The sequence below is a fragment of the Lutra lutra genome, chromosome 8 (genome assembly GCF_902655055.1).
Source record: "Lutra lutra chromosome 8, mLutLut1.2, whole genome shotgun sequence".
Classification (NCBI taxonomy): domain Eukaryota; kingdom Metazoa; phylum Chordata; class Mammalia; order Carnivora; family Mustelidae; genus Lutra; species Lutra lutra.
In genome coordinates this window covers 125257041-125278394 of record NC_062285.1, presented here as the reverse complement: position 1 = coordinate 125278394, position 21354 = coordinate 125257041, and the positions used below count along the sequence as shown (strand labels likewise).

Genomic DNA, 21354 nt, shown 5'->3' with positions numbered 1-21354 from the left:
ATATTATTCTTTTTTTTGTTTCAACTATTCAAAATGTAAAATCTATTCTTAGCTCAGGAACTAGCTGCACAAAAGCAAGTCGTGCCCTAGTTTGCCAAATCTGGTCTAGTCTCAGCTCTTTCAGCAGCTAGCTGACTATATAAGCCTAGGCAATAAGCATTATAACTGGCTGCCTAGGTGAAGGTATAATCACACAGAAAACAGGAATAATACCTTCCAGCCAGTTATGAGAAATCAATGAGATAAGGAATATGCAAGCACTCTGAATGTCAGGCTACATTACACGAAAACAGTAGAAGGTGGCAGGGATAATAAATACTTGTTTAAAAAACAAACAAACAAACTGGATTCCAAATTGCACCGGAGCAAAAACTGTGAGGCAGGAAAATTATCACTGGGGAGACAATGTGAGATGGTAAAAGAATTTCTGAGTCAGACTTTCAGGGCCCACATCCTGGTTCCCCAATTTATAAGATGTATTCCTTTAAAGTCTCTGATGAACATAAATTTCCTCAAATATAAAAGTTAAGATATCTTACCTCATAAAACTATGTGACACAAGTAAAAATCCACCTAATGCCATTCACTTAATTTTAAAAAGGAGAGGGCAGTCTTTGGTGCCATCACCGTCGGAGTACAGATCCTAAATTTTCTTTGGGAGAGTATAACAGGGAGAGGGCGAAGTAATGGAACTGGAGTCTGAGCAGGTCTTGGTACTAGAACCCCGGTCTCCTGCCAACCTAATCAACCTAAGTAAGCCTCTTCGAGGCCCCAGGCGTCCAACCTGCAGATGATCCCACAGGACCTTCTAGTTCCATTCATCACTAGATATTGTGAATTCTTCAACATCCCCAAACCCAACCGGGTTCCAGAGCAAAGCCACTATTAACAGTCACTTAGAGTTCACTGAAAAATCTCTCGGTCTGAATCACAAATTAAAGTGTGACAGGCGGGCAAGGAAGCCATGAGACTCACCTGACTCGGGATAGATCTGGTAGGTTCAGACTGAACTGAAAAATTGTCCGGCGGGGCTGTAGTCTCAAAGCTGTTAAGAGTCCGTCGAGAGATCTATTTTAAATCTCGCGGGAAGGCTCGGGAACCAATCGCCGCTTCCGCCCTCTGACCCGGAAGCAGAGTCTGCGCGCGCTGCGGCAGGCTTGGGAGGAGACCAGCTTCCCTCTGGCCAGTTTCCGACAACTTGGTGCGTATCGCTCCTGAACCTGAGGGTTCGCGTGGGTTTGCAACTGGCTGCCCAGCGCTCCCATCCTATTCTTGCGAGTTCCTTCTCTCCCGAGTCGTTTTCCCTCTGACCTCGGGCTTCGGGAGGTGGTAGCGGGGCTCACGGGACTTGCCTGTCTGGGAGAGACGTTGGAGCTTTTTGCGGGTACTTCAGTTGTTTCCTCCCTGTTCTGCTCTTCAGTTTTAGAGGGCAAGTCCAGCTCGCCATACAGTGAAACCCTGAAAATGTAGTGAGACTGGGCACAATTTAACAAGCGATAAGGGGACCGAGTTTCCTGACCTCGAATCTTTTCCACTTCCCACATCGCTGTGCCTCTATGGGCGTCCACCTGCTGGTCACCCTTAACAAATGTCCAGTCTGGATTCCCACTCGTATGGTTACTAGTTTATAGGCTCCCTGAGGTGGGATTCCTCTGATTCTCCGTAAATACTTAACCAGGTCTTGATGAGTTCGTTACTGAGCCCAACTATTCCCAGGACAACTGCATCCAATTAAGGGAGGAGGGGGGAAAAAAGACCTCTTTAGATCCCTAAGTCTCCTCTGGGAATGCTACTTCCAGAGTGCACATCAGGCCATAACAGGTTGGTGGAAGTTTTGTGCCTGATATTACGAATATCATTTTTATATCACACATTTTGGCACTCTTTCTCCAGGTCTTATTGTGCTTTTCGCAGAGAATCGTAACTGTTACCGGATATTGTGATCTTCGTGGCGGAGGCTTGTTTTTCTTCTCTAGCACTGGTGTCCAACACCTAGTAAAGTATTTCAAATGCTGTCTCCTCTATGAGCTTGGCAGCTAACTAACCTATTAAAGCCTCGATTTCTTCTTCTGTAAAATGGGAACCATTTGCCTCCTCTTAGGTTTGCAAGTATTAGGTGTCATAATGTCAGTAAAATCCTTAACATGGCACCTGCAAGCAGTGCTCTGTAAATGTTAACTATCATTAATTTTTTATGAATATATTCACTACTAAACTGATTCCATCTTCAAGTACTCACTATCTTTTTGTTAATCTAAACAGGATATGATGATTTATTCTGCAGGTATTATTCATGAAGTATTTAAAGAAGTACCTGGTTCGGTGTGGTTTGGTTTTTTTGGTAGCTGTCTGTGGCATCTGAAATACCATGTCCTTATTTTGATTCATTTGCTGAAAGTGACTGACACTTTGATGGTTTCTGTCTAACTATGTCTGTGCTGTAATCCACAGTTTGGTGACCTCATCCAGTAGAAGGCTATTTTATTTTTACAACTGCTCAAGTATTGACATAGAAGATGAAGCAAGATGCCACAAGAAATGCTGCCTACACTGTGGATTGTGAAGATTATGTGCATGTGGTAGAATTTAATCCCTTTGACAGTGGGGATCCAGGAAACTTAATTGCATATGGTGGCGGTAATTATGTGGTGGTTGGCATGTGTACATTTCAGGTTAGTGTACAAAATTCAGTGAATGACAGTGAAGCTATTTCACTGGTTAAAAAAACAAACTTTGGCCAACTGGGTAAACTTGGAAAGCATATTGAGCTTGAATGTAAGAGAAAAAAGGACATGAAGAACTATAGAGGAAGATATTTCCAGTAATATATGCCTGAGATTTGTGCATACATTAAATAGGTAGTGAAAAAAAAAGACTATGAGGCTTCTCTTTTTGCCTCGTGTTTGGAAATGGAATATTCTTGTAATTGAAGGTTGTGGCTAACTGAACATTTGGTATGTACAGAGAAAATAGGTCTCAAATGAGACCTAAGTAATTACTTAACCCAGTTTTTCTACATTCCACTTTGACATAGGAAACAAGCCGAAAGAATGATCCTCCAGGAGATTTTACAGCTGTCGTGATATTCAGCTTCTGTATTAGTATGCTCTCATGCTTTTTGTACATCTAAAGCATACATCCAGTGTATACACAGTATGGGACCCTATTAATTGAACAGGCAATTTAGCATAGTCATTAAGACAATGAACTCTGGAGCCAAAATCCTTAGGTTTTTACTTCTGCCTGGCTTTACCTCTTAATAACTATATGACCCTGAGCAGGTACTTAACCTCTCTTCTATAAAAATGAGGAAAATAATACTTAATAGGGTTTTGTGAGAATGTAGTTAGTATGTCATGTGATGTTCCTAGAAGGCATCTGGCACAATTAAAATATATATATAGATAGATTTTTTTTTTTTTTTAACTGTCACTAATCTGGTCAGTGTTGCCCCCCAGCACCGGCCCATTTTTTTTTTTTTTTTAAAGATTTTATTTATTTATTTGACAGACTGAGATCACAAGTAGGCAGAGAGGCAGGCAGAGAGAGAGAGGGGAGGAAGAAGGCTCCCTGCTGAGCAGAGAGCCTGATGTGGGGCTCGATCCCAGGACCCCGAGATCATGACCTGAGCCGAAGGCAGAGGCTTTAACCCACTGAGCCACCCAGGCGCCCCGAGCACCAGCCCATATTTAATCACCAAAGCAAGATTGCATTGTGGTGAGCACATACGATGTTTTCTTACAGAAAAGCCAGTTCCACATGTGAAAGAGTCTAAACAATGTGAGTTCAACCCTTAGAAATTTTGGCTAATAATTTGTTTACCAGAATATTATTCCTAAAATAGTATTTCTCAAATTAAGATTAATTGGTGAGGTAATTTGGCATTGATCAGTTTTCAAAGATTTAAAGTAACTTTACCACTAAAGTACTATTATAAACATTATTATTTACTCTTTTCCTCAGGAGGCAATATTTTATTTCAGTATACTGTTTTGGCATCATAAATGCAGTTTAGCATTTTACAGTGCATTAAATAAAGTTATACAAAATTAGACTGCATGCATATTTATGCTAAGGAAAAAGTATGAATTAAAGGCTTCATTTTTTTTGGTGTCTGAGTAGAATACAAGAGCTCTTACATTTTCCCACATTGTCTCTTAGGATTGGGGTAGAAATTGCTAGCTTTCAGGCTAAGTGACCCATGGCCTGACTTTAGCTGGACCACTTAGTTAGGATCATAAAAAGTCCACATGATTTGGAGAAATAATATAATACACTCTTGAAAAAGACTGATGGTAAAACCATTTTTCTGGTGCAGGCTACTAACCCACAGAAGAATAAAGGAGCTCCCTACAGGTGAAACTAAGTTTTCATTACTTTTTTTTTTTTTTTAAGATTTTATTTATTTATTTGACAGACAGAGATCACAAGTAGGCAGAGAGGCAGGCAGAGAGAGAGAGAGGAGGAAGCAGGCTCCCTGCGGAGCAGAGAGCCCGATGTGGGGCTCGATCTCAGGACCCTGGGATCATGACCCGAGCCGAAGGCAGAGGCTTTAACCCACTGAACCACCCAGGCGCCCCACATTACTTTTAAAATTAAGAACTGAATACAGAATTGTATTTAAAAAAAGTACTGAAAAGTTATGTTTTAGCTCTAATTTATGTTCAGCTAATAAATGAGAAAGTCAAGAAGGGAGAAAAAAAAATCAGGAAAAAAAAGGTGATGAGTGGCAGAGAGAGAAAAAGACGATGGAGAAGAAAGAACTAGCAAAAAACATTTGTATTGCTCTGTCATGTCTTGCGCATTGTCCTTGTTGATCCTCAGACCTGTCAGATTGGCAATCTAGGCCTTACAGCCAAACTACCTAAAGGAAGAATTGAATTTTATTAACTTGGCAAGTTTCTGTGCCAAGTACTGGCAATAAAATTAAGCAACTGTCCCTGTCCAGAGTTTCCATTGTACGTCAAAGAAGTTCAGGGATTTATATGACTAGTAAATGAAAAAACAAGCTGTATACCTCATTTTATAAACCCCTTTTCCTTTGATGCTGCTATTCAGATAGATTGAAGCCATAATTCTAACAGTTCTGGAGGAGAATCGGGTCCCAATAATTTGCCCTTGAGGATTTATAATATATTATCGTTTCCCTTTAAAGTTATTTTGTTATCTAATTAAACGCTATTAAGCGTTGTTTCTATTCTCTCATGTTAGAAACTTCAAGTTCCATAGCATCCAATTTCATGCCTCTTGTCTGAGAAAACTAAGTAAAGGTAAATTGAATTGAAAGTTTTCCACATGCCTGTTGGAAAGGCAATACTCATTCTAAGACTCAGGAAAACACTGTCAATACAGTAGATTTAAATTTCAACAAAGCATTTTTCAGAATCTTACGGTGTTCTTTTGAATATGTTGGAAATTTGAGCTGAATCTTGTACTATTAATTGGTGTCATGTATTTGTCAAGTATTAAGTGCAAAACAGAACTGGTAATACCTATGTTAAAAAAGCAAGGACCCTGACCTCAAGATGTTTAAGTGTAAAACCATGCAGTAAGAAAACTGTTATAAGAAGTCCTATGTGCAAAGGGTAGAGGGAACATGAAAGTTTCAGAGTCTATTCAAAGGATCACCAATAACGAATTGGGGACTTGAATTTTGAGAACATTTGATTTAAGCAAGCACATTGAATTTATGTAGAACGTGAAGCTGAGAAGAATACCTAATGCTTTGAATGATAAACTCCACTTAAGTATTTATTGAGCACCTGTTGTATGCCAGACACTGTGCTTAGAATTTAAGTATTTAATAGATTGGATTAATGTGCCAAGTTGAACAAGCTAAAATTTAATAAAGTCTTAAAATGATAGACTGCTGAAGCTAAAAGGGACAATTGTGACTTAACAGTTTTTAGTCACCTGGATGTTCACTATAAAACAGTGCAATGATTAAACTGCCAAAAGGAGTTAATTCGGTGCTGTGCAATAGAAACACAGTGTGAGCCACAAATATAAATTTAAGTGTTGTAACCACATTATAAGAAGTAAAAATCAGATGAAATTAATTTTAATGTATTATTTTACCCAGCATATCCAAAATATTTCATGTGTAACCAACATAAAAAATTAATGAGATATTTTATATACTTTTTAAACTAAGTCTTAAATCTGGTGTGGATTTTGTACTCTATAAAGTATACACGGTTTGAACTAGCTGTATTTCAAGTACTTAATAACCCCATGTGGCTAGTGGCTGCCATATTGGACAGCATAGCTCTATATCCTTTAATCTTTACTTCATTTCTCAGCAGTGTATGTTATGATGCAAATGAGATAACGTATTTGAAGACATTTCAGAATGGTATTAAAATGTTTAAAACTGCCATGTGAAAGAGGGATTAGACTCAGAATGGTAAATATATTTTGTGTTATTCGTCAGTTCTGTCTTTGGTGAAGTTGTGGCTTATAGTGCTTTAAGACTGACACTGAATCTTCTTTCATTGTGTTCACCTAAGATCAGCTGTGGCCAAATACTTGTCTTCACTGAAATAGATTTCATCTATATGGTTCCAGGGAGCAGAATTTGGAGCAATTAGTAGAATTTACATGAAAACAGATTTGGTTTTAATGTTAAAGAGAGCTCTTTGAATTAGAACTTCAGTTCTAATTCAAGTTCTAACTTGAGTTGAATAAGCTCCCCCAAGAAGTAGCTAGTTCCCTGTCACTGAGAATGTTCAGAGAAGGGTTATGCAAACTCTCTCCAGATGTTATACAAATTCAAGTGTGAGGTGAAAGAAGTGGACTAGGTAAACTTTACAGTCTCATCTGACTAAAATTCTGTATTTGGCCTTAACTGGGTATGCTGGGAGGGCCTGCCAATTTCAAACCCTTACAAGAGCCCTTTCATCAACCTGGCTTTGTCCCAACCTCAAGCACACCAGAGCCTTCTATAATGATTTGTATTGCAGCAAGTTTTCCACAGGATCTTAATTTCCTGCCTATACAATGCTGCCTACACCCCAGATTAGACCCAAAATAGCATTTGTCTCTGCCTATACCACACACACACCCTGGCCTTTTAGTTGGCTCGGTGGCAGGCATTGCTGCCAGGAAAAAAGGTTTCACTGGTAATACATAAAGCGCAAGCTATACAATCCCTGGGATTTCTTTATCTCCGTGGCCATCCAATAACTCTATATATACTTTGGGTAACAAATATAGGACCTAATTGTCAACACTGTTGTTACAGTAGCAAAGTAATCTGTGTTTTGATGGTAAAAACTTCATTTTTAGAAGATTGATTTGTCCAGTGTGGAAAAATAGATGTAACCCAAACTATGAAGTCAGCTATGATTAGGCTCTTAACCTGATTTTAAAATTGCTTAGTGGTTGCTGCCTTGGCATATCTGGCTGTTAGCTATACAGTTATTATACACACAGATTATGAAGCAACAAAATTTGACAGTGTTTTTCTTTCTTTGATAAGTACATTTCTATTTCCTATTTTCATTTATGGAAAAACTTATGCTGTTAACTCAAGTTTGTCTGAAATTTAAAGTTATTTTTCAAGGGGCATTAGAATTATGTAGAGAAAACCATGTGGAATGTATTTGTGAAATGGCTTTGCTAGGATCCCAAAGACATTTTATCCTGGAAAAATCAACACATTCAATAGGATTCACTTAAACCTTGCATTTAGATTCAGGATGAATGAAATTCTTAGAACAGGCCTTCAGATAATATCCTATCTATGTAGACATATGTATCCCTTAAGTAAGTTTCACCTGCTCTGGATTTTTCCCCTGGTGTTATTTTATAATTCTATGAACTTACAAAAAGATAATTGTATCACTTAATACAGAGGAGTCCTTGGAAAAATTTGTCATGAAAAATTTTGCTGCAGTCTCTAGATCCAGTTGGGGCATTGATTTAAATAACAAAACAGTTTTTAAACTTAGTATTTTCAAGCCTATAAAAAGTATTTTAAAATATATGTTATCTATATAAGGTATAAAGAACAATAAAATAGATTCCTGGATGCCTACTACCCAGCTAAAGAAATAGAACATTAGTAATTCTTCTGAAGCCCTCTGGGTGTTCTTCCCTTACTGCCTTTCCTTCTCACCTTCAAGTGGTAACCATGCCTGAAATTTTGTGTTGTTTTACTTTGTTTTTACTTTATAGAGTTACCATATATGTAGGTCTTGCAAAGGAGTATATTGGCTTTCATGTTTCAAATTTTATCAATGAAATTATTCTGTATTATTTTCTTCTACCATGTGTTGCTATTAACATTGTATTTGTTAGGATAGTCCATGTCAAAATTCATTTGTTTCCATTGTTGTATGGTATATTTTGCACATATAGCATAATTAACCTATCTATTCTTCTATTGGCTATTTGGTTTATTTTTAATTTTTTACCCTTGAAAACATTGCCAGTGTGCATATTCTTTTGTCTTCTGTTTGTGTTTTGTTACCTCCTCCTTTCATTGTTTTCTCCCCTGATAATTGGGAGGTTTTGCATGCTGTTTCTCCTCTTTTAATGGTTACCAAAGACACTTTACCATGCATACTTAATTAGACAAAGTCGAAATTAATATATTTGGGTGCCTGGGTGGCTCAGTCCTTAAGCATCTAACTTCTGCTCAGATCATGATCCCAGTGTCCGGGGGATCAAGCCCTGCATCCAGCTCCCTGCTCAATAAGCCTGCTTTCCCCCTCTCCCTTTGCCTGTTGCTCCCCCTGCTGTGCTCTCGCTCTCTCTCTCTCTGACAAATAAATAAAAATCTTTTTTAAAAAAAAATCTTTAACTTCTTCATGAACAAAATAAGGATCTTTGACTCTTGAACTATCACCCCCTCCAGACTTATATCACTATCATATTTTAGTCCTGTTGTTTTTCTTTTCATTTTAAGCCACAAATTATGTTATAGGGCTAATATTTGTTTAGATTAACCCATCTGTTTGCCTTTGATTTTTTACTCACTGTTCCTTAAATCTCAGTCCTTCCTTCTGGGGTCATTTTGTAGTAAAGGGTGTAATAAAGTACACCCTTTACTACGAGAGAAAGTTTATTACTAAGTTCTTTACGTAAAGTGCCAGATAGTGAATATTTTAGGTTTTTCCAGCCACTTACAGTACCTGTTGCAAATTGTTCTTTGTTTTCTACAACTCCTTAAAAATACAAAAATGAGGGGGTACCTGGGTAGTTCTGTCAGTTAAGTGCCTGCCTTCAGCTCAGGTCATGATCCCAGAGTCCTGGGATCAAGCCCTGTACTGGGCTCCCTGCTCAGCAGGGAGCCTGCTTCTCCCTCCCCACCCCCACCCCCGCTTGTGCGCACGCGCGCGCTCCCTCTCAAATAAATAAATCTTTAAAATATATATATGTGTGTGTGTGTGTGTGTATATGTGTGTGTGTATATGTATATATACGTGTATATATATACGTACATACATATATATAGTGTATATATATACACATATAGAGAGAGAAATTTTCAGTTCATGGGCCATACAAAGCCAATGCATAGACCAAATTTGGCCCAGCCATAGTTTGCCATTCTCTCCTCTAGGAGATCTTTTAGTGAGGGTTTGCTGATGCTTAAATCTTGGTTTTTTGTTTTTCTGAAAATATATTTAATACAACTTCATTCTTGAAAAACAGTATGGTTGTGTGTATAGTCCTAAAGTCTTCTCTGTCATTGTTTTGAAGATCTTGTTCCACTATCTTCATGCATTTGTTGTTTCAAGAAGCTATGTGCCAAGAAGTCTATGGTTCTAATTCTTTTATAGGAAATCTCATATATAGGAAACCTGTCTTTTCTTTCTGGTTGCTGTTGCTAAAAGCCCCATCCTCGTCCTGCTTTCTTTTCCCTCCCTTCCCCCTCCCCTCCCTCAGTCTGTATGTACACATACACACAAATTTATATCATGAGAGTTTGTGTGTGTATTCTGAAGTTGCACTATGTTGTATCTGCCTGTGGATTTTATTTAAGCTGTCTGGGACATTGTTCTATCTAAATATATGTATTAGTGCCTGTCATCAAGTATGGAGGATCCTTTGCTATTATCTCTTCATCTTCAAATATTGCCTCTTCGCTCATTCCCTCTATTTATTCCTCTACAACCCAAATGAGATATATAGTGGAACTTCTCACTGAATCCCTTTTAACTTTTTTTTTTGTCTTCTCTTTTCTGCATTCTGAGTAATTTTTTCAAGTCTGTATTCCAATTGCTCTAAGCATTTTTTTTCTTACAATATTTTAATCTAAATGTTTTATTTGTTTTTTTTTTAAAGCTGCCTAATCATTCTTGGTAATCTCTTATTGCTTACTCATACCTTGTGTTTGTGGTTCTTTGTTTTCACATGTTTGAGTACATTTGTGTAAGATCATATTTGATTGAACTATATCTGTGGTAACTTTTTGAGACCTGGGTAGAGGTAGTTCATCCAAAGAGAATTTGCCTTTGTCTGTCAGGTGCTCTGGGCCACTACCAACATATGACCATTTTGAAATCAATTGTCATTTTCTGGAGCACATAGTTAATGTGAATTCAAGCCACAGACTCATATTACAGCCAGCTTATGGTAGAGATTTCTCATAAGTGGCTTTTCTCTCTTAGCCTTCACCCATGGTAGATATTTTACATGGCACTTTCGGTTTGGGGGTTTTTTCCCTACTTCCCCTTTAAAGGACCTGGATCTTTGCAGAAGTCTCCAATCATCCTTCCTTGTGCAGGCACTAAACTTTGTCCTTTTTTCCTGCAAACTGAACCTGTTAATTTTTGGATGTGGACAGAAGTACTTAAGATAGCTGCTGCGTTACATTATTTTACAATGGGAAACTTTTTCAGGTGATTATCCCTATTTCCAAACCTAAATACTTCAAAATTCATTTTTTCCTCATCTTCCCATGAATATAAACTGAAATTACTTTAGTAGTACCAAAGCAGGTAAATAAGCTGACTTTAAATATCTAAACCAGAATCTTGTATCCAAAAGACTAAATTAACCAGATTGTATTAACATATTCACTATTCATAGTCCATAACAATATTAGATGAACAATTTGTAACATCTTACATATGTATAGTGCTATATATAATGCTGTGTAAAAAAATAATATATTTACTGTTTGTTTTTAGTTGTCCTATAGAGTTTTCCACGAGACTTAGACAGTTTTAGCTATTTTTGTTGTCAGTGTTGCTCAGCTAACCAGTTAAATCTCTATATCTAACCTGTTTTCGAACTTTCTCAAAAGAATATATATGGCCTCCTGATAAATTCTTCATTATGGTAAAATCAGAATGTTATAGTGTTTGTTTTCATAACTTCTTAAAACATTTACTGTATATGCTTAGGAGGAAGAAGCAGACATTGAAGGAATTCAGTATAAAACACTACGAACATTTCAGCATGGAGTCAGGGTCGATGGCATAGCGTGGAGCCCAGAAACTAGACTTGATTCATTGCCTCCAGTAATCAAGTAAGTTTAAAACTATTAAGTGTAGTATTTATTAATGTCCTTTGTTTTAAGTGATCTGAAGCCTTTTGATAAGGACTTTTTTTCCTCCATTTCCATTTTTCCCAATTTCAGATATTAGATATTTTAACATTGGCCATTATTTCTTAATTTAGTCTTACTATCTGAATTTGTGATTTAAATATGCAACATGGTAGTGATGCCTTGAGTATGTGTTGGGGCCTGACCATAAAGCTCTTTACTTGAGTTTCATCTGAATCATTTGAAGTCTTCACAGATTCTTCACTGAGTTTACCACTTATTGAAAGTATAACTGTTAAAATAAGTAGATTTGATTGAGTCATTAATGAACCTTACTGCTACACAGAGGCCAGTGTCACATTTTCTTGTTTAACAGTACATAAAACTATAATTCTAATCCTTGGGCTTCAGTTTTTATGAAAGCATTGAAAAGAACAGTTCCTTTTTGAGAAAAATCTTGACAGTACCTGCTGAGGCCTTCTTCACAAAGGCAATATGTGTCAGATTGTTTAATGTTTGTTACGAAAAACTAACCTTGCTTCCACAGATTCCAAATCTAAAAGATATGCCTTTTTTTAGTAAACAAGATAGCAATCGTTAGTTAGCTCTTACTGAACTAACCTAATTTTTTTTAATTGAGGGATAATTCACATACAGTGAAATTCTCAACTTCTGAGGGTACCATTTGATCAGTGTTGCCATGCATACACTTGTATAACCCATGTACTGATAATACATAGCATTTTTATCACTTCAAAAGTTTCTTAGTACTCCTTCCCAGTCAATCCTTGTACCCCATCTTCTGCCAAAGCAACCATTAATCTAATTTTCAGAAGTTAATTTTGCCTATTCTAGAACTTCATATAAGTGGAATCATACAGAATATACTTTTGTGCCTCGTTGGTTGTTTTTGAGATTTATTCATGTTATAACTACCAGTGATTCTTTTTATTTTTGAAAAGTATTCCATTACATGGTATAAATACCACTGTTTGTTTATCCATTCTCCTCTAAGTAGACACCAGACAGTTTCCAGTTTTCAGCTGCTATGACTAAAGTTGCTATGAGCACCCCTGTATATATAGCTCTTAGTAGATACATGGTTTCCTTATTCTTAGGAGCAAAACTGCTAAATCAGAGGGTGGTTGAATGTTTTTTTAACATTTTAAGAAAGTACCAGTTTCCATAGTGGTTCTACTGTTTTATATCCCCACCAGTTAATCTAGAGATGTTCAACTTGCTCTACCAGCTCTTCAGCATTTATTGTTGTCAGTCTTTATTTTAGCCATTATTTTTGGAACCACAAGTACATTTCCCTGATGACTCATGATTTTGAGCACTTTTTCATATGGATTCTATTTCCTATCTAAAGAATATTTGCCTACAGCAACATTGTGAAGATGTTCTGTTTCCTTTAGAAGCTGTACAGATTTTAGCTAACCTAATTTTAAATAATCCATACAACAGCACTTGTTAATATACATATATCATTGTTAATAGCCAGTTTGCTGTTCATTTCCTTTTATATTAAAAGAAAGTGTTCTCAAAATCTGGAGTTAAACAAGAGTCAGTTAGTTTCTGCATTTTTTAGCAGATTTTGAAAGCTAGACAAACTATCTTCCTCCATGGTTCTGCTTGATCCCTGTTTTCCTGTCCTACTTTAACGTCATAAGATGACATATGCTGTTACTGTTTCACCTTTTTTGTTGATGTTGTCTGATAAGCAGCTTCAGATTTTTTCTGCAAATATATATGATAAATTCAGAATATTAACCAGCCATCAATTTTAAAGACAATATTATTAGAGCAAGCTGACTGCACAGTTTTGTTTTTAAATAAATCAAATATTTTATTATAAAACATTACACATTTACTGTATCAAATTTGGAATATACAAAATATTTTTAAAGGCCATTTCTATACTCAGTATCCTATTTTTTCATAAATAACTTCACACAATTATGATTAAACTATATTTGTATTTCTTTACATATATATATATATAATCTATTATTTCACTTTACATACGTATATATGTAAAGTAAAATAAGAAAAATAAAGTAAAATAAGAAATACATTATATATGTATATGTGTGTGTGTGTGTGTATGTATATACATACATATAAAGTATAATACGTATAAAGTATAATACGTATTAAGATGACTCATGGGGCGCCTGGGTGGCTTAGTTGGTTAAGCAACTACCTTCAGCTCCGGTCATGATCCTGGAGTCCCAGATTGAGTCTGCATCAGGATCCCTGCTCAGCAGGGAGTCTGCTTCTCCCTCTGACCCTCCACTTCTCATGCTCCCTCTCATTCTCTCTCTCTCAAATAAATAAAATCTTAAAAAAAAAAAAGATGGCTGAGGTATAACTTGGTGTCTGTTTTATCATTAGCTTAACTTACAGCTAGAAAGAACCCATTCCTAGTGTTTTATCTTTAGCATTTAGTTGCCTTCAGTTCTGCTCTCTCTCTCTGTTCATCCCCACTTGCTTTTCTTCACACTTGCTGGAAAGTAATGCTTCACCTTACTTCTATTCTCTGAGGCTTTATGGTTTAATTAAAGGGTGGTGTAAATATACTTACCATGTATAAACTCAAGCAGCAAAGTTTGGAGAAAAGTGGAAAAACATAAAGTTGCCATAAAGTTGTGTGTGTGTGTCTGTGTTTTTTTCTTTTAATAAGATTCTTTCATTAATTTTTTTTTTAAGAAAATAATCTTTAACCCCTGTAAGTCCTGATGTTTTTACTGAACTTGGCCTTACTCTTCTACTAATACTTTATAAACATTTTGCTTGGGATATTTCTTTTAGAAACCTTCTAAAGTAATCTTTTTCTATTTTAGAAATTATATTTTGAAGAGAGATTTTTAAATGATTTCTTATGACATAAGTATGAGATCTACATTAGGAGATCTCACATTAGTAATGTTGTTGTAGCAAGTCTGTTCTACAGTTTCCTCTGGATATGAAAATATGAATATCCAAAATAATAATAGGAGAAATTCAAAGGAGAAGAATTAGGTAGATAAGCTTTGCTTTTTAGTTTTTCTTACCTTTTATTTGTGTTATGAAATACAGCATATATGCCAAAAAGTGCAGAAAAAGTACATACACAGTGTGTTGTAAAACTTTTGTTTTACTATTGTATTGTAAAACGAATTGTTGTAAAACAAACACCTGTAATGATCACCCAGGTCAAGAAATAGAACATTCCTAGCACCCAAGGTCCCCACTGTGCCCCTCCCAAATCATCTTTCTCCCTTACCCTTAAAGATAATTAAGCTCATGATTATTGTGACAGTTATTTTCTTTCTTTTTTAAATAGTTTTATCAGCTATGTATGCATCCCTGAAACAATAAAGTTTATTTTTTCCTACTTATGAACATTCATACAAATGGAATAATAATATCCTTTTTTTGTCCTGCTTTGTTCACTTAGCATTATGTATGTGAGATTCATCGTTGTTTCTGCTTGTAGCTTGTAGCTCTAGTCATTGATTTGTGTTGGTTTTTGTTTTTTCACTTCCAGATTTTGTACTTCAGCTGCTGATATGAAAATAAGATTATTTACTTCAGATCTTCAAGATAAAAATGAATATAAGGTATGTTGACAAGTATAATTCATAACTCTTTATTTTAAAACATTTTTTTTCACAATATTTTATTTATTTATTTGACAGACAGAGATCACAAGAAGGCAGAGAGGCAGGCAAAGAGAGAGGGGGAAGCAGGCTCCCTGCTGAGCAGAGAGCCTGATGCAGGGCTCCATCCTAGGACCCTGAGATCATGACCTGAGCCAAAGGCAGAGGCTTAACCCACTGAGCCACCCAGGCACCCCTTAAAACATTATTTTTGCCTTTTTACTTGGATTTATCTCAGTTTGAAATGATGTTTAAGGGGTGCCTGGGTGGCACAATCGTTAAGCGCCTACCTTCGGCTTAGGTCATGATCCCAGGGTCCTGGGATCAAGCCCCACATTGGGCTCTCTGCTCAGCGGGGAGCCTGCTTCTCCCTCTCCCCCCTCCCCTTGCTTGTGTTCCCTTTCTCACTGTGTCTCTCTCTGTCAAATAAATAAATAAAATCTTTAAAAATAATAAAATAAAATGATGTTTAATTTTCATCTTTAAAGTATATAATTCAGGATCTCATGTACTCTATTTTTGGCTATAGTAAGGACTACAGATTATAAATCTGATATCATTTATTAAAATATTAGGTAGGCACAGCAAATGAGGGGGATTTAGAAATTCACATTTGGGTATAGTAAGAGTATAATAGACATGAACACACACAGAGTTGAGAGTCAAACTTCGAGAGAACCAATGATCAGTGCAGCATGTAGGGTAAGGTGGGATTATAAAGCGCTTAAGAGCACAGACACAGGATCCAGACTGCCTAATTCTATCATGTTAATAAGAGTATGACTGGTCAAGTTCCTAATTTCTTTGTGCCTAGTTCCTTATCTATAAAATGAGCATAATAATAGCATCTGTGTCATAAGGTTATGAGCATTGATTAACTGAGCTAATTCATACAAAACAGATAGAACAATGTTTTGTACATAGTAAGTTCTATATATGTGTTTTCTATTAGTATAATAAATAACCCTGTAAAATAAGAGAAAGACGAATACTGTATGATCTCACTTATAGGTGGATTTTTAAAAAGCCAAACTCATAGAAACAGAGAGTAAGATGGTTGTTGCTGGGGGAGATGGGGAGATGTTGGTCAAAGAGTACCAAACTTCCAATTATAAGGTAAATAAGTTCTGCAAACCGAATATGCAGCATAATATGTATAGTTAATAGTATGGCTTATATACTTGAAGTTGCTAAGAGAGTAGATCTTTAATGTTCTCACCACAAAACAAAAATGAATTTCTGGGTTGTTGTGATTATGGGCTTCTAATACTAACTTGTCTCCAGTGCTGGCAGTTACATAGAGGAAGTAAATAAAGACCCCATAAGGTGAAACCCATACTATGTTTATTAAGTAGTTAGTGTGCAGAGCAGTAGGTATGACTTGGGGTTCTATCTCAGTGTAGTGCCCCTAGAAATTTCTTCTAGCTTTAATTTTTATTTAAGCTTTATTTAACAAGTAAGAGAGGAGGTAAGATGAGGACAGGTACTGTAAAAAAGTGTGTGTGTGTTTTTATAAGAAATGCATACTAGAAAAGAAAGATCAAGCTAATAGAGTGTGTTGAATGATCAGCTTCTTTCCAAGATAAACCTTCCAGAAAAAGTGGGTGTATAAATCATGCCTTAAAAATAGCAGATTGCTTAAGAAATATTTATAGAGAAGGGAAGCATGCAGTGAAAGCTTTTAAGGCAGTGAAGTAAAAATATTAGTAGAAATTTTGTAGATTTTTTTTTCTGTATTCTTACTACCTTTTCCCCTGATGTCAGGTTTTAGAGGGCCATTCAGATTTCATTAATGGTTTGGTGTTTGATCCCAAAGAAGGCCAAGAAATTGCAAGTGTGAGTGATGATCATACCTGCAGGTATGTTACTTATGTTAAAACCACATTTTTCAATTTTCATCCTATTTTAATGAGAATTACATTGTAAAAATTACAGAAAATTTAGCTTCTGTATATACTCTGTAAGATGTTGTAAAAGATGCATACTTTATTTAAATTGTAAGCATGGCACAAACATGAGTTTCAAAACTGGTGAATTCCAGTTAACGGAAACTTCCCTCTCTGCCTCTTATTGTAGATTTGTATATTTATGAAATTTAAATATGTATTGTGTCAAATTCTCCAATATTGGGTAAGAGCAGTAAGATAATAAAAGGCAACTGCCATATTATGAAGTTATTTCACAGATCCTTTCTGATAAGTTAATGTTTATAAATGAATTGTAAATCTCATTTGCAGTAGGACTCATAGGAAATTTCCTGTTTTGACTAATTTGGAAGTCTCATATAAGGCTTTCTGCAGATATAATGCATTTCAATATCCTGTTCTTCAACTCCATCCCTAGTTTGGAATGGATGAGATAGCTATGACATTTTTTAATATTGCTTAAAGCTAGAGAATATCACAAGTAAACAACAAGATGACAGCAAGAGTAGGAGGTGGAAATAAGCTGAGGAGTTAGGAGTGAAATGGAATTCTGTAAGTATGCCAGTTGCTTCACTTGCTTTAACAGTACTATGGGGGGGGGGACACAGCTCTGCTATTTTATATAATTTTAATGTTTGGTAAGACTATGACAAAATCATTAGTATTCATAAATATTTGTATATGTATATATATATATATATATATATATATATAAAACCATTAAATATGTGTCCTTTCACACTGGAAGTAAAGCCACTGGCTACTTTTTAAATTTTAATCATAATAGCTCATCTTTTTAAAGTTATAGAGTCATAGGCCATTATTCTTTATGTACTGCCTGTTAAAATTTTCATGTCTAGGACATGAAAGATTTACATGCCATTAAGATTTTAGGGCCTCAAGTGTTACAAAACCAAGTTTATATAGAGACCTGAAGAGTAAATGGGACCATTTTTAAAGTAAAAAGTTAGATTAGATCACTAGATATAAATAATGACATTTTCGTTCTCTAACTCCTGGACTTTCCTAATCACAAGCATTTGGAATAATGAAACCTGAGAAGGGTGAAAATGAGTGCCTTTGAAAGCCAAGGAATAGCCTCTGAATAGTGAACAATAGCCAGAGACCTGGGATTACATTCAGTGGTCTGTGATTACTTTTTTTCTTGTAGTAGAGTTTTGGGTTTTTGTAACGTAGTAAAATTGTCCTAAAATTTTGGGACTGACAGAAGGTTGCCAATTTTTTATTTTGTCAAGTAATAAGAATTTTAAAAGGTCTGCTGCCTTCTATTATTACCATCATTTTATGAAAGTAAAAACAATATTACTCTAAAAAGGAGAAAGGCTTAACTTCAAAGTAAGTCCTTTAAATAAACATAACTTTTTTAAAAAACGTACTGTGTTGCCCCTAATTGCTTTATTTTGCTAGGCTGTGGTTGATGATGTTATTGTTCAGCAAATACTTACTCTCCCTCCCCCTTTCACAAGGATGGAGAAGATTTTCCCACACCATTGGGCTTCGCTGTGTGACTTGCTTAGGCCGATACAATGTTAGCAGCTGTGGTGCAAGCAGATATTTAAATGATTTACCCGGTTTGTCTTGACTTACTGTCCTCTGTCTTCTATAGGATGAGCATGTCTAGATAGCTACCGGTTTCTCATTGTTCCACAGTGAGAAACAAATGGAACAAATATGGACCCATCTGGCATTTTGAAATAGAGCTTCCCACAGACTCATGAGCAAGAAATTTATGCTTATTTTTGTAAGCCACTGAGATATAGGGGTTGATAACATCATTTTAGCAGTAGCTGGGGAGGTAAATTTAGAATTCATCAGCTTAGTTCACCAATCAGAAATAAAGGACAGTTCTGATTGGCCATTAAAGTCAAACCTTTTGGGCCAAAAGCAGTATAAATAAGACTTTTAAAAGAAATAGCATAAATCAAGAAGTTTAAGGAAGAGTAGTAGGTATCATATACTCTCATAGTAACAAAGGAAAGAAGGACTTCTGATAGGATTACAAGAGAAAAACATTTCAGTACAACTGTCTTCATTAATTCGAAGTATAGAATTGCTGAGTTATTAATAAAGACACTATCCAAATGGCAACTACAGTTTAAGCAATGGAAATAGCTATTTATATCCTAGGAATCATTCTTATCACTATACTAAAGAAATCCTACTGATTAGTTTGGATCTGCATGTTTCACTTGTTCACTTGGACAAATAAAATCCTTGTCCAATTATAAGCAGAGCCTGTTTCATCTTGGGAGTAGCTTTATATGCAGGTAATACCATGCTTTAAAAAATACATGCTTAGTAGAGTAACTAGACTGAAGGTCAATAAGGAACGAGTGGATTTGAATAACATTATAAATAACCTCACCTAACAAATGTATACAAAACACTTTCAGCATCAGCAGAATGTACATTCTTCTCAAGTGCACATGAAACATTCTCCAGAATAAACTGTATGTTAAGCCTAAAAATAAATCTAAATAAATTTTAACAGATTAAAATCATGCAGAGTGCCTTCTTTGACCGCAGTGGAATAAACTAGAAGTCAGTAACAGAGAAAAATTGAAAAATCTACAAATATGTGGAAATTAAATATCAACCTATAAATAGTCAAAGAAGAAGAAATCATAAGGGAAATTAGAAATTACTCTGAGGGGGCACCTGGGTGGCTCAGTGGGGTAGGCCTGTGCCTTTGACTCAAGTCATGATCTCAGGGTCCTGGGATCAAGCCCCACATCAGGCTCTCTGCTCAGCAGGAAGTCTGCTTCCCCCTCTCTCTCTGCCTGCCTCTCTGCCTACTTGTGATTTTTCTCTTTTTATTAAATAAATAAATAAATTCTTTGAAAACCAAAAAAAAAAAAAAAAATTTTTTTAAAAAAAAAGTACTCTGAGGTGACTAAAAGTGAATAAACAACAAAATTGATAGGATGTAGCAAAACAGTGCTCAGAGGGAAATTGTGTCTGTAAATACCTACCTAAAAAGAAGGAAAAAGAGAAGAAAGAACTTGAATCAGTAACTTCAGTTTATACCTCATAGGAGCTAGAAAAAGAAAAAAGGAAACCCAAAGGTAGCAGAAGAAGGAAAATAAAGATTATAGCAGAGATAAACAAAATAGAAAATAATGGAGAACTGATGACACCAAAAGTTGGTTCTTGGAAAAGATATAACAGAATTAGCAAACCTTTGGCTAGACAGAATTGGTAAAATCAGAAAAAGTGGGACATTACTACCAACCTTACAGAAATAAAAAGATTTTAAGAGAGTATTATGAACAGTTATACACCAGCAAGTTCACCTAGATGAAATGGGAAATTCCCAGAAACACAAAATTCAAGAAAAAGTGAGAATATCTGAATAGATCTATAACAAAGAGATTAATAATCAAAAACTTCCCAACAAAGCAAGCCCAGGACAAGATGCCTTATTTGTGAATTCTACCAAACATTTAAAGAAGAATCAACACCAGTCTCTCAAATACTTCTAGATAATAAAATAGGGGACATTTTCTAAGTCATTCTATGATGCCAGCATTATCTTGATACCAAAGGCATCACAAGATCTGCAAACCAACATCCCTTACAAATATTGATGAAAAAAATCCTCAACAATATCTATTTAAAATTAGAAAGCTCTTAGAAGATAACATGGGGCAAATCTTTATGACCTTGGATCTGGCAGTGATTTCTTAGAAATGACACCAAAGGTGACTATAACAACAACAAACTAGATATAAATTGGACTTCATCAAAATTTAAAATTTGGGCATCAGAGGACAATGTCAAAGAGCAAAAAGACAACTCACAGAATGGGAGAAGATATTTGCAAATCATAACATAAGGGTCTCATCCAAAATATATGAAGAACTCTTACAATTGAACATTAAAAAGACAAACAAAAGACAACCCAGATAGAATTGTTGGGTCATTATATTGTACACCTAAAATTAAAATAACACTATATGCTAATTATGCTTCAATAAAATAAAGACAAAACAGACAAATGTCTTGAATAGACAATTCTCCAAAAAATGTATAAGCTAACCAACAAGCACGTGAAAAGATGCTGAGTGTCATTAGACATTAAGGAGATACAAATCAAAAGCACAATGAAATAGGGGTGCCTGGGTGACTCAGTTGGTTAAGCAACTTGCCTTCGGCTCAGGTCATGATCCCAGAGTCCAGGGATTGAGTCCCACATCGGGCTCTGAGCTCCACAGGGAGTCTACTTCTCCCTCGACCTTCTCCCCTCTCATGCACTCGCTCGCTC

At 35.8% G+C, this 21354-nt stretch overlaps 2 protein-coding genes across 5 annotated transcripts in view; one reads left to right on the top strand and one right to left on the bottom strand.

Annotated features, from left to right (window-relative positions):
* Positions 1-1095, bottom strand: part of PARPBP (PARP1 binding protein) — a 73528-nt gene extending 72433 nt beyond the window's left edge. For both annotated transcript variants that reach the window (XM_047740982.1, XM_047740983.1), the window contains exon 1: positions 976-1095. The gene's annotated coding sequence lies outside the window, so the exon portion shown is untranslated. The remainder of the gene's footprint in view (positions 1-975) is intronic.
* Positions 1096-1123: 28 nt separating this feature from the next.
* Positions 1124-21354, top strand: part of NUP37 (nucleoporin 37) — a 44173-nt gene continuing 23942 nt past the window's right edge. The window contains exons 1-5 of one of the 3 annotated variants that reach the window (XM_047740984.1): positions 1124-1201; positions 2452-2672; positions 11358-11482; positions 15033-15105; positions 16909-17003. In XM_047740984.1, coding sequence (XP_047596940.1) covers positions 2517-2672; positions 11358-11482; positions 15033-15105; positions 16909-17003 — 449 coding nt within the window. In that variant the 5' untranslated portion in view covers positions 1124-1201; positions 2452-2516. Of the gene's footprint in view, positions 1202-1678; positions 1822-2451; positions 2673-6302; positions 6407-11357; positions 11483-15032; positions 15106-16908; positions 17004-21354 lie in introns of those variants that run through there. The other 2 variants (XM_047740985.1, XM_047740986.1) reach the window with 2 other exon arrangements.